This window comes from Aspergillus sydowii (assembly GCF_001890705.1).
Source record: "Aspergillus sydowii CBS 593.65 unplaced genomic scaffold ASPSYscaffold_1, whole genome shotgun sequence".
Taxonomy (NCBI): domain Eukaryota; kingdom Fungi; phylum Ascomycota; class Eurotiomycetes; order Eurotiales; family Aspergillaceae; genus Aspergillus; species Aspergillus sydowii.
Genome location: NW_024467859.1, coordinates 3654318 through 3666607, shown reverse-complemented (window position 1 = coordinate 3666607; position 12290 = coordinate 3654318). Strand labels below are relative to the sequence as shown.

The 12290-nt window shown below is 49.8% G+C and overlaps 2 protein-coding genes across 2 annotated transcripts; both read left to right on the top strand.

The window, feature by feature from the left end:
• Positions 1 to 7332: 7332 nt before the first annotated feature.
• Positions 7333 to 10199, top strand: ASPSYDRAFT_75212 (protein phosphatase regulator GAC1; the record flags this gene model as incomplete). The annotated part of the gene is made up of 3 exons (XM_040850790.1): positions 7333 to 7537; positions 7684 to 7751; positions 8136 to 10199. The coding sequence occupies exons 1-3, from the start codon at positions 7522 to 7524 to the stop codon at positions 10197 to 10199; spliced, it is 2148 nt and encodes a 715-aa protein (XP_040708458.1). The 5' UTR covers positions 7333 to 7521.
• Positions 10200 to 11180: 981 nt separating this feature from the next.
• On the top strand, positions 11181 to 12235 carry ASPSYDRAFT_39384 (histone H4). Its single transcript, XM_040845887.1, has 2 exons — positions 11181 to 11544; positions 11763 to 12235. Exons 1-2 carry the CDS (start codon positions 11535 to 11537, stop codon positions 12062 to 12064), a joined length of 312 nt encoding a protein of 103 aa, XP_040708457.1. The 5' UTR covers positions 11181 to 11534; the 3' UTR covers positions 12065 to 12235.
• Positions 12236 to 12290: the final 55 nt, after the last annotated feature.

The following is a 12290-nucleotide window of genomic DNA, read 5'->3' as shown; positions in this document are numbered from 1 at the left end:
ATCTTATGGAAGAGATGCATCCAGGAAGACACAGGGGGGGGGGGGGAAAGGAAATAATAATCCTGCCGAAGGCCAACAAAAGAGATGGGAGATTCACCACTCATTATCGCAAGAAGCAGAATTCCAGTACTTTGAGACGTTTAACTTCATCCTCCGAAAATTTGGCGGCCGCCAATATCCACGCAGACTACACCGTTTTTCTGCAAAGAACCCTTCCCTGAATATCGTCCGCTACCTCATCTCGTTCTTAGATATCTTTCTCCAACTTCCGAAGTCGAATGGGGATGTGGAGAAAATAAAAAAAATGGATGTTTCTGCGTTTCGGGTGGAATGAACGGGAGTTTATACTACAGGATGTGATACCCAGGGCGTATTGCTGAAGTTTTGAATATTCTGATATCGATAATAAAGAAAGAGAGTTGAAGGGCCAATTATCCGGAGAGCTGATGGAGATAGGTGGCTACAGAATGTAATGGTAGATTTATATTTATTAAGAAAATGACAATGTTTCATAATGACTGCAAGTTTGTTACTTCACTTGGCTACAGCGCTCTAGCTGGTGGCTGTATGGGAGACTTTTATACATTATTGACAGGGGAATATAGAAACAGAAGCATTATGTTATTGCCTACTACAAAGAATAGTTGTATGCTCAGTGAAAGGGGGTTTATTTCAACATCGGTTGTCATCCAGACAGAAACAACCTTCTGTAACGGCAGAGTAGGAGTAGATGGAGACGTCCAGCTTGACAGCGACGCCTCTCGCATCTGAGATAAAATGGAGCACAAGGGCCTATCTACTGCTGTCTTGCGCAATCATGTCTCGACAAGCTATAGTGAGGAGTTCATTTACCGGTCCCTCTGTCCCAAGGAAGCCATTTTCCGGAGCGAAGCATGGTGCGTAGTTGAATGAAGTCAATAAAGTACTTTTGTATAGGAATCACAGACCCCAGAGCTCTCCGCTCGAGCTCATCGAGCAATGAGAGGAAGGCCGATGTGCTGTCAACCGTTGTCTACCCCGCAAGCCATCTATAATCTTCCATGGGTGTAGCGAAGCCCCTTTGTATCATACTGAGGTAAAACCTACAGGGAAAGTATGCACCTCGCCCCCGCCTCATACGATTTTGCTTCAACTTTTGTCTTGGTCTCCGGGGCTCGGCCGGGAAGCTATTCACAAGATGGTAAGTTAGCTGAACTGACCATCTTGAGTCTCGGCCAGGGATTTTGTCATGACAGGTGCCTCGCCACGTCTAGACTCGAGGCCGCGCAAACCAATACATGTTTGAGTGGAGGGGTCGATCGCGCTCGGATCTGTGTGTCGCGTCTTCCACCCAGCGCTACCGATGGCCTCGACTTCCAGCCAGCCAGAGCGTTTGGCTCACAAGAGATATTCTGGTGGCGGTGGCACTCGTGTTTTTTGAGGGGGCATTAAGCGCCAAAGTGAATAAGGGCTTCTCGGATAATAAAGTTCGGGGGACGCGCCCAGAGTTTAGGATGGAAGCCTAGACATAAGAAACTTGAGAAATCGCACAAGGGGAGGTCAGAGGTTGCAGGTCGGAGAATTTTGATATTGAAGTGCAGCAGCAGCGCACGAGGTATTCAATTGCGAAGGCGGGGTGGACAGTAGCAGTCCAATAGTGTAAGGCAGATTGGCTCGATTTGCAATGCGTCGCAGGACGATTACCCGGTTGATCCTCGATGAGCACACGTTTATTATCGTCAGGGATAATTCAGGGTGATGCTCTAAACCACCCTATTACTCGCCGAAGCTGTGGCGGAGGTCTCATCGAGCTCTGAAACCCCTCTTGATGGATATTGGGTCCGTGAGTATGTGATTACATACATAGCGCCTTGAGCTCTTGCGTCGAAACAGCATCGTTATCGAGCTTTGGCCTCTGCGGGCTGTGTGGCTGCAGAAATGTCAGTTCGCGACACTAAACTAAGCCCGTAAGCTTCGAGCCCCACCACGAAATGCGCCATCAACCGCACTGCACGGCCTGGCGTGCTCTGGACAGAAATCTAGTGGCTTGTCATTGTCACCTCGCGATGTCTGGGCGATGCGAAGCCGCCTATTGGGCCGTTAATTGTACGACAGGCGCCATGGCGTACTTGGATGCAATTAATAGATTTTGATCCTAGGGCCTTGCTCGCCCCAGGTACCGAGTCCGAAAGTCGCAATACCTCCTGGAACAGCCGCTCAGGCTGCCTCCCGCAGCTTCCGTGCCCGGTGGTCAAGGAGTCAGCTGGCCAGACGGTGCTTGATTGCCCGAGAGCCTGCAGATTCTTTGCATGGAAGCCGAACTTTGTTCCAAACTAGGCGCCTCCGAGCGCCATTCTGCAAAGTATGATGGAAACACTCACGGTAGAGGTTTTCGAGGTGGACATCTATCTGTCTTGGTTGCGGCTTTATGCCGTTACCCTCAATACAAATCCATTATGGAGTCCTCTGGGCAAAGAGGGGCCTCTCTCCGACCATTGCGGGGATACGCAACTGAAGCGCCCATGGGCAGGTGGATCAAAGAGTTCTGATGGAGTCGAAAGGTTAGTGTGTTATTTCGGAGTACGTCGCTCCATGTAAGGAAGCGGAGAATTGTGTCGTCTGCTGATAAGGTAAGAGAGACACCAATGCATGAAAGACTTCTAGAGCACAGTCCCCATGGGGGCGCAACGGGCCCATAATCGGGAAACGACCGAAGAAAACACCGCCAAAGCTGCGATAATCCAAGCAGATCTAGCCGGGACGGGCCTTCCTAGTCAGAGATTCGTCTCCGTATGGAGAAACGCAGGTTGGCGTTTCTGTTCACTCGATACTACCTCCGTCAAACACTCCATGGCTTATTGTTCATTCAGTCTTTGCCAGACAGAACCCCGAGAGCTCGCGAATAGTCTCCTGACCTTGCAAATGCAAACTGACCGCTTCTTCGAATAAAAAGCTAAACACCGTAGTTGTAGCGATGGTAACGAATCTACCATACTTTGGAGGGAGGACTCAAAAAGGTAAGTCGAATGGAGGGCTCGACCGTCGCCGCTATGTCGATCTCAAAGCACTGGCGCACAAATCTTCGCCGGTGAGCCTTTCGAGCGCTCGATACTTTCCCCAGGCAAGAAACGGGATAAATGTGAGAGATTAGTGCCAGAGGTATCGACGACCAACTACTCTGTATCTTGCGCTTGTTGGAGCTATCATGAGGAGGGCCATGACAACGCAGCGAATCGAGATGACAGGGGTCCATGTCAGAGCGCTGCGACGGGGCTCAGACTGGAGAGAAATGAGTTTCAAGGGGACAGTCTGCCCCTCATCTTTCCACTCCGGACTGCGTGGTCCTCAAAGGATTTACTGGCGATCCATGTTGATCTTTTGCACGCCATTGGGGTTGCTTATCCCCTCTGCAATCAGACAGTGGGCCTGGTTGGCCTCTGTTTTCTTCGTAAGAATCTGAGCAGCAAGAATAATGCTTTCCATATGAACGACACTGTATCCAACTGGGACCAATATGACCGGGGCGCCAGTAGCTTATGCAATAACGCCGGTATTAAGATACTAGAAGGAAGCGAGCTCGATGAGAGGCTTCTCGGTTCCCTGTTTTTTTTTTCATGGACTCGGCGACTGGCAAATGGGTGCTAATTGGCCCAAGACTTTTCCACAGACACCTCAGCCAATATCTGTGATGGATGGGTCGATCAAAGCCAAGAGGGTTCATAATGATGATAATGATCGTTTCCAACTCAACCATGAGGTCGGCGTTGGACCTTATTTGGGAAACAGTTCTCTCACAGCAATAGATACTAATGGGTCCATATAACTTTGGTGAACATAATTAAACGCCAATATTATTAGCAAATCGAATAGCGAGTGGCAAGACATGGCGCTGTGCTACTATCCAGAGGAAATACTACTTTTTTTTTTTTTTTTCACTCGGCTGGGAACGGCCGAGAAACAGAGCCTGGAATGAAATTAGGGCCGTCAAAAGACTCTACCTGGGTGAGACAAGCGCCAGGATTTTTGTATGTCGCTTTTGTAACGATATACTCTCTAGTATTGTAAGAAAGCTCGAGCCATGCACTGAAGTGATTTTCGTTGCCCATCTGCCCTCCGAATCCCGGAAGGGATTGGTGCAATTGAATTGAAGAGCACTCGTATCATACGAGAAACTGGGTCATCATACTTGCATGCACCGGTTTTATTGTCATATGTTTCGACTACGCCCGGGGTATGTCCAATCCTTCCACAGGGAACAGGAGGGAGATGTCTGGGTGCTTAACTCATGTTACACAACAGACCCAAGCGAGCAAGGACCAGAATAGACGGTGCAGACAACACTGGATCATTGGCATGGCGTGACTGAGGTCGATGGTGTAGGGCAACCGTCTCGACCTAGGTAGGAAGAGAGCGAACAAAGCCATCGCTGCCCCTTGGCGATTAATGAGGAAATCGGGCGTGACTACCCTTCACGTTCAGGCTCGGCAGGTGAGGAGGAGGTTCTTGTGATCCTTTGTAGCGAATCATCGATGCGCCGAAATCGGTCTGCAGCCATATAGATTGTCCGGTCAGAAGCCAAGAGGTATGGATGCACAACTTCTTCGTCGTCAATCAATTCTAACTCAAGAATAGCCCGAGGAATAATAATTGGTTAGCAGCGGTGTAATTCCCTAATCCTATCATTGTTGATGGTCTGTGCAGACATCATAGATATGTGATGATGAGGGAAAGAGGGTTCCTGGACAGGAGCGCAGAACTGTACTCCTTCTCCGGAATGGTGGAATGAAGCCCGAATGGGCAAGGCAGTCTATGACGTCACACATCGCTGTTTTCAAGGAAGGTCGCCCTTGGTATCCAGTATCCTCTTTCCAGCCCACCAGCGTTTCTGATCTCATACCGGAGCAAGATCGGCGACGATATATATGCCGACGGGAGATTGACTTTAAAACAGCAGTAGGATACAGAACCCAATAGGAATAGATAAGGTTCTTGCACCAGCGGAAACTTCATCCAACCAAGTTCTGTAGTTTAGACTCTGCAATAATGACCTGGGGTAAACTCAATTAATCGAAATCAATGTCGCCCTTTCCATGCCTTCTATAGTGTCGAAGATGTGGTTGTCCACGTACCTCGTTGCTGACAACGAGGAAATAGTAGCACAGACGGGGAAATGCTGATCAATACGGAGCGGTGGTCCACCTACTTCAGAGACCCCATTCCTGCCTTATAGAGTCGTGTGTGCATAAAAAGTAGCGGAGTACTCCGTATACTAGGGTCGCCCATAATAGCGGCTGTGAATGGGGTCCAACATTCCCTTTCGAGTTAATGACGGTTTCGACTCTCGAACCTTCAGTCTCGACGGCTGTGCATTGGCTATCATTTAGTGCAGTTAGTGCAGGAGGCTGAGGCAGGAACCTTGGTCTCCATTTCGGTCTTCGCTACGTCGGGAACGGCAATATATTTCTCAAAGCATCAAAATAGGCCTGTCATTCTGATTTGAGGGTGTTTATATATCTCTAACAGTCATCGCAACTCAGGACCCGAAAAGATAACCTGGGAAGATAAATAAACAACCAAAAGCAAGATATGTTCGCCTCATCACCCCCGTGGGCAGCGTGTGGTTGGATAGGAGGGCGCTAAGGAAGAGGGCCTAGATGCCTCTAGTCTGTTGTTGAGCAGGGTGCCAGTGGGTCAGGGGTGGAGAACAAACGACCGTCCACGGTTATCTCAACTCTGACCTCCTGTCATGATGACTGCTCAAGAATCCTCGAGTGTCCAGGCCCCAGGGTCTCGGTCGGTTCGGGAGGGAAAGGAAAGAAGGAGGGAACGCGAGGAGAGGGGACGATACTGGAGAATCTTTTCCATGGATCAAATTGTCTCTATCAATCAGAACTTTTCTGGTATATCCATGTTTCGCGGGGTTGCATTATTCGAAGGCCTTGCGAACTGTTATCAGCAAAGTCGATTGCAAGATGATGCTATTCCCAGTTTTTTTTTTTTATTGAATTTCTTTTCTGAAGGGAGCGGCGGAAATGTAAAAAAGCAAAAACGCAGTCTAACAACGACGTGAGGGAGAAAAAATCTTGAAACAAGGAACCGGAGGAATGCACACCTGCCTTGATTTCTGGCCACCGCGGGTTTAGACTCCGGGGCTCTAGGCCGGACACGGTTAGCCCTCTTCATTATTTCCAGACATGCATTGCGAGTGGACCAGCCAGAAAACTCCGGAGACGCAGCTCGAAGATCACCGAGTTTCGTGTGATGGCTCGTCAGTAGTCGTATTGGATTCTCAACAGGCCGCCCATGTGCGGGACGAGGACACGCAGACAGGCAGAACTTGAAAGTTTACCTGAGCATGCTTTCTTCTTCTCTTTAGTAAGTGGAGAATCCTCTCTGGGGTTCACCGCCGAAGATCCAAGGTTGCTCGGACCAGGAGTCAGCTTGCCAATCGTGAGGCCAGCGAATGGCGAATGCTCCGAGGGGCTTCGTATACGGAGTTGGACAGGGAAAGTAAAAAAGGTGTATATCAAAGTTTTCGTCTCTGGCCAACGTGCAGCCTGTGCAGTGAAATCGTGCGATCGGGAGGCGAAATCATACAAGGGTGGGACAGCCATACCAGCTCTGATCCACTGGGTCGTTGCGCTGGGGGCGCCTTGAATGGCTTCATGGGGGATCGTCCCACAGTCCCAGACCGTTCGATCGCCTATTTTAAGTTGGCTAGTATAAATACCAGCCGCCGTAAATTACTGGTGGTGACGAGCCCTCGCCATCAGAGTAATCATAGCACAATCGTTGTTATCTCCTCCCGGCTTTCCTCTCTGGCCCGGGTGCGGCGGCAAGAGACGGGACCAAAGGAAGCCGACTGCCTGGTCAAGACTCAGTGAGACCACGGTAAGATCAAAGAAAATCGCAAAGTTAGTTGGCGTTCTCGGAACCTAAACAGAAAATTTGCTGCCATGAGGCCAATGCGACCATGGCGACCATGAGCGAGCTCGCATGGCGGCGATGGTGTGGGATATTTGCCCCTCACGAGCTTGGAGGGCGAAATTTTCCCAATAATTTCTTGCCTCCGGTCAGATCCTCTCCGGGTCCGCCTTATCAATATCAGTTGCAGTTGTAGTGCAGCGTCAGTGGGTGCATGCAGCTCTGGCGGGGCGGGTCCAGCAGGAGGTGACTGGCAGGTTTAGTCTTGATACTGCCCCATTCATCCAGAAAATGACGATTATTCCATTATTCGATTTCTTGTAGACTGAGACTGATCCTACCCTTAATCCTCTCTATTAATATTACTTCTGGCCTTCTCGCCCTCCACGAACTATATATCCTTCACCACTGCGAAAAGCTCTCGTTCCCCCCCACCCCCTATCTACTCCATGAGCTGGAATCCTTCTCTGTCCCCTCTTCCTTGATCTTGGGCCCTTATCAATCCCGTCATCGCCCCCATCCCTACTTTAATATTCTCCCACTTCCGTCGCTTCCCTGCACTTCGTTCTTCGTCTCTTCCGCTGCTTCCCGCCTCAGCCTTCATCATCCTGGGCTTTGATGTCGCATATACAAGGTATGGACCATCTGATTGAAGCGTTCTTACCTGCGCTTTGCCGGTAGAACCGTCGCACCGGTTACTTTCCCCTCTACCTGAGCTTCACTTCCTCCTGCCTTTTCCTGCCTGCATGGTGTGACGGGCGCTGTGTCGTGGCACCCCAGTTTATCCAACTGCCTGCCTATCCTGGCCTCCCAGAGTCAAGAGGTCCCGTCCTCTGTTGCGCCTTCCTGTCTCGTTCGCTTCTAGTCACCGAATCTCGCCGCTCCATTGAGATCTTGCTGTGAACTACTCACTGGAAAGCTGCACAGCATCACCATACCACTCTATCTTTGGATGCTGCTTCACTACTTTTTGTCTGAACCCTGCATGTACATTTGTGAGCTTTTTGTGAATCTGCCGCCACCGTTGGTTGTTCCGTGCAACCCATTTTTCTTTATATGGTACTTGTACTGACTCCAAGGAATAAGGGCTCGTTTAAAGACCTATCGTCTCGCCCCTATTGATTTTTAAATCATCCGCTACTATTTTTCGACGTACCAACGAAAAGTGATACTCCTCTCTTTGCTGCTTATCTCGTCATTCCGTCGCCCACATCTTGTGTTCTTTGCATAAGACCGGCCGGATGCCATACACTGCGCCGTTGAAGACGTCGCCTTCTACACAGCACATTGAACACTCCGATCTGAACACGCCTCCGTCTCCGGGCTCACCCACCGTGGCCAACCGTCATGCAGGCAACCTAAATCTACCCCCGTCATATTCCTCTGCCTCTTATGTCCGTCGACACCGACGGTCCCCATCCAACAGCAAGACGTTCATATTTCCAGCGCCGGATAATGACCATGACCACAACCGGAATGCCGAAACTTATGCCAGTGTCCGACAATCGCCTTCACCTGTAAACGAAGGCCCGATTCCCCCAGGAGCCCTGCTTTCGCCCCCGGAATCGGCACAGAACTCGAGCGATGAGGAGTCAACCCCTCGGTCGAGGGATGTGCTTCAACTGGAAGAGTTGGAGGCTGCTGTTAGGTCAATCGAGCAAAAGCGGGCCTCATCTCCTGACAGACAGCCGGGTATGCCTTCAACGACAGGCGGGGAGGGCGGTGCCACTTGTGCGGGAAAACCTGTGCGCACTTCTCTGGCGACAGGTAACCGCATGGTCGTCCATTCTCAGTCGTTTGTCGAAAACTCAATCACTCGAAAGCAGGAGGAAGCTCTGACAAGCTCTCCGGAGGACAGTGAGCGGGATGAGCCCGAGCCTAAATCTCCCATGGTGCGCAAAAAGTCTGGCGAGCTTGTAAGACCAGCTTTACGTCCACCCTCGGCCCGCCGGCGGCCGTCCAGCATGCCCGGGACTCCTACGTACGCGAAGGCGGTCCATTTTGATGCTCAGTTGGAGCATATCCGCCATTTCCTACAGCTTGACAAGCCCCAAGCCGTCAGTGCTGGCTCGTCACCCGTGGAGGACTTGGATGGTGAATCAGAATATCCGTTTCACAATCCGCCATCGGAGCCTGCTTCTTTTGAATGGGGGCTTCGGCTGTCGAACTTCCCTCATAAGTTGCCACCACAGATGAACCAACGTGTTCGCCTAGAACGACTGTTCCTGTCAACCGACAAACACTCTTTGGTTGGTTTGGTGGTAGTTGCTAACCTTGCTTTCGAAAAGCATGTTGCTGCCCGCTTCACATTCGATGGTTGGAGAACAACCTCAGAGGTAATCGCCGAATATAGCCATGATGCTCGACGGAAGCAGTTGCATGATGGATACGACCGGTTCATGTTTAACATCAGACTGGACGAGCAGACAAATCTGGATAAGAAAACATTGTTCGTCTGTATTAGATATAATGTGAACGGCCAGGAGTACTGGGATAACAACGGCGCGAGGGATTACCAAGTCAATTTCACAAAGATCCCGAAGGCGAAGTCAAAGCCGGGGGAGGTACCTCGTGCGCGTCCTCGTATTAACTTACCTCGAAGTCGAAGCTTTACTGGGTCTGGGAGTCGACCTCATTCAATGCCCTCTTCTCTGAAGGACTTTTCTGAAATGCACCGCTACATATCATTCGGCCCTCCACTAAACGACCGAAAGGGAAAGCCTGAAGACGACGACGACGTGCCCCATGAATCTGAGGCACCAGTTCCGTTACGCCGCGATAAACAGCCTCACCAGGTTTTCGGCAATCGCTATGATTTCGAATCATCCTTGTCTGCTGTTATGCGTACAAAACCAGAACATGATCGCACTATGTTGACCGCTCGGGCAAAATCAGGAACTCCTGTGCCGCAGTCGGATTCACGGGCTCCATCGGCTCGTGCGCCTCAACTTGCTCAACCGAACCTCGAAAAGCCTTCTTCGATGACATCAGACAAGCCGAACCGTGAATCCTCGGTATATAGGGAACTCGTGGATCGATACTGTTTCTTCGGTTCTCCAACTTCTCCCCAAAAACAAGGTCTGCCCCTCAGGGCGATTAATCCAGGGGCAAGCAAAATCGCCTGTTCGTCGTCACCATCGTCACCGCCAGATAACCATGCAACGAAGGAAAGCTCTGCCGATGCGTCTCGGAGCTTACCATCATCTCCCCCGTCGGCATATTCATACCAGTACTTTGAGCCCATGCAAGAAAGGCTTTTGAATGAAACTAAAACGCCTGCCCTGATAAGCGGATAATTTATTATTTCCGTCGCCATGCAACCTAGCGTTATCTTCATCTTATTTACCACGCATCGCCGTTCCATCGCCCATGATTGAAACAGCAATATGTTTTGTGCGCATTATTTGTGCTTTAAATATCCTCAAACCAAGTTGTTGCCTATTGCTTCCTTGGTTAGCTGCATCCATATCTTCGGAGGTTGGCTATCACTGAAATACCCGTGACAAAGCTACTGTACGAATTTGTGTTTGCTTTTTTCCTTTTTCCTTTTTTTTTTTTTTTTTTTCGCATTGGAATTTCCGTTTCTGTTTTCAGCATTTGACTAGATCCTCCGCGATGCACCATAAACCGCAGGATCATAAGTCTTCTGCCCATTGTATTCTCTACCTAATTTCATAACTCACGAAATGGCTGGCAGCATCTGAGACGTTCACACCAGGTCCAGCTGCAGCCAACGCAATTGCGTCAAGCGATCCATCTTGCCATGATTACGATGTTTTGTGCGTTGCTTTGTTCATACCTTTTACTCACTTTGATTCTGCTGTGAATGAATCTGGCTAGCCAGATCTTTCCATGGCACATATTATCCGAGGAGGGTCATTTCAAGTCCCAAAAGCCTGTCCTTTTTGTCAATTCAGTCTGTTGATTTGAATTTTATGCATGGCGTCAGGTATCATATTGTCATTTGCCCTTTTTCTCACCTCTCTTCTTCTGCGGGAGCATGCACAGTTCAATTGTATTTACGACTCATTTCATGGAGTTTTGGGATCATATCGGATGCGCGGTGTATGCTAGCGCACATAACAACAGAAGCTACCAGGCCGAGCAAACCTGAATAAACCGTTTTGACTGATTATACCGTCTTCGCTATAGATTAACTAATACTACTAGTATGTAGTCCAAGGCTATGAAAAGTGAGATGGGTGTTCTGGAACATCACGTGATCGTCCCGCAGTCTCCGCCCGCCCGCGTTCCAAACTGCTGCGCCCGCACCACATCAGAAATCCGCCCAAAACACCGCCAGGAAAGCAGACGTTCATAACTCCCATTTTCTCGAACCCCACCCGCCAATCAACGCTTGACGTTGCTTTTGGACGGCTTGCGACCGACCCTCTTGCTATTAGTCATTCGCTCAAAGGAAACCGCGCTCCAAAATCACCTGTCGCCTTCCGCCCACCTATTTAAACCCCTTTCTCCCGTCCCTTTTATCAATTCTTCTTTTTTTCCCCTCTTTTCCCGTTACAACTGCTTCATCTCGACTTTTGTCCGCCACCACTTCATCAAAAAACCCCACTCTTCATCAATTTTTATCATCCTATCAAGTTTATTCATTTCATTAACATCCTTTTATAATGTCTGGACGTAAGTAATACTGCTTTTTCGTCGCATGTGTCCCTTTATTATTGATGACTTGTTCCTGCTGGCCGGTGGACGCGGGTCGTGATGCACTCAATACACGTGACGTCAATCATGCCTCAGGCCAACAACACCTCAAACAACCCTACCTCCCACCCCTTACACCACACTTTCGCTACCATTATCTTATATTCCTCGAACTTCGACTAACTTACAGTCTTTAGGTGGCAAGGGCGGAAAGGGTCTTGGCAAGGGCGGCGCCAAGCGTCACCGTAAGATCTTGCGTGACAACATCCAGGGTATCACCAAGCCGGCTATCCGCCGTCTCGCGCGCCGTGGCGGTGTCAAGCGTATCTCCGCTATGATCTACGAAGAGACCCGCGGTGTCCTCAAGTCCTTCCTCGAGTCCGTTATCCGTGATGCCGTCACCTACACCGAGCACGCCAAGCGCAAGACCGTCACCTCTCTCGACGTCGTCTACGCCCTCAAGCGCCAGGGCCGTACCCTGTACGGTTTCGGTGGCTAGATCAAGCAAGCAATCAAATCCACTTTCTCTTCTTTTTACTCTACGTTCGACCTCTTGCGTAATTGTTGTGTTATCTTCGGCTATGGGAATTGATTGGGTTTGGAAAGGGTGTTATTCTTTTGGTCGGTCGGGATTGATTTGGGACGGTATTACAGGTTCTTTTTTGATGAATGTTTACGGAGAAAGTACTCTCTTATCTGGTTGGCTTGTGGCTACGCCAAGGTTA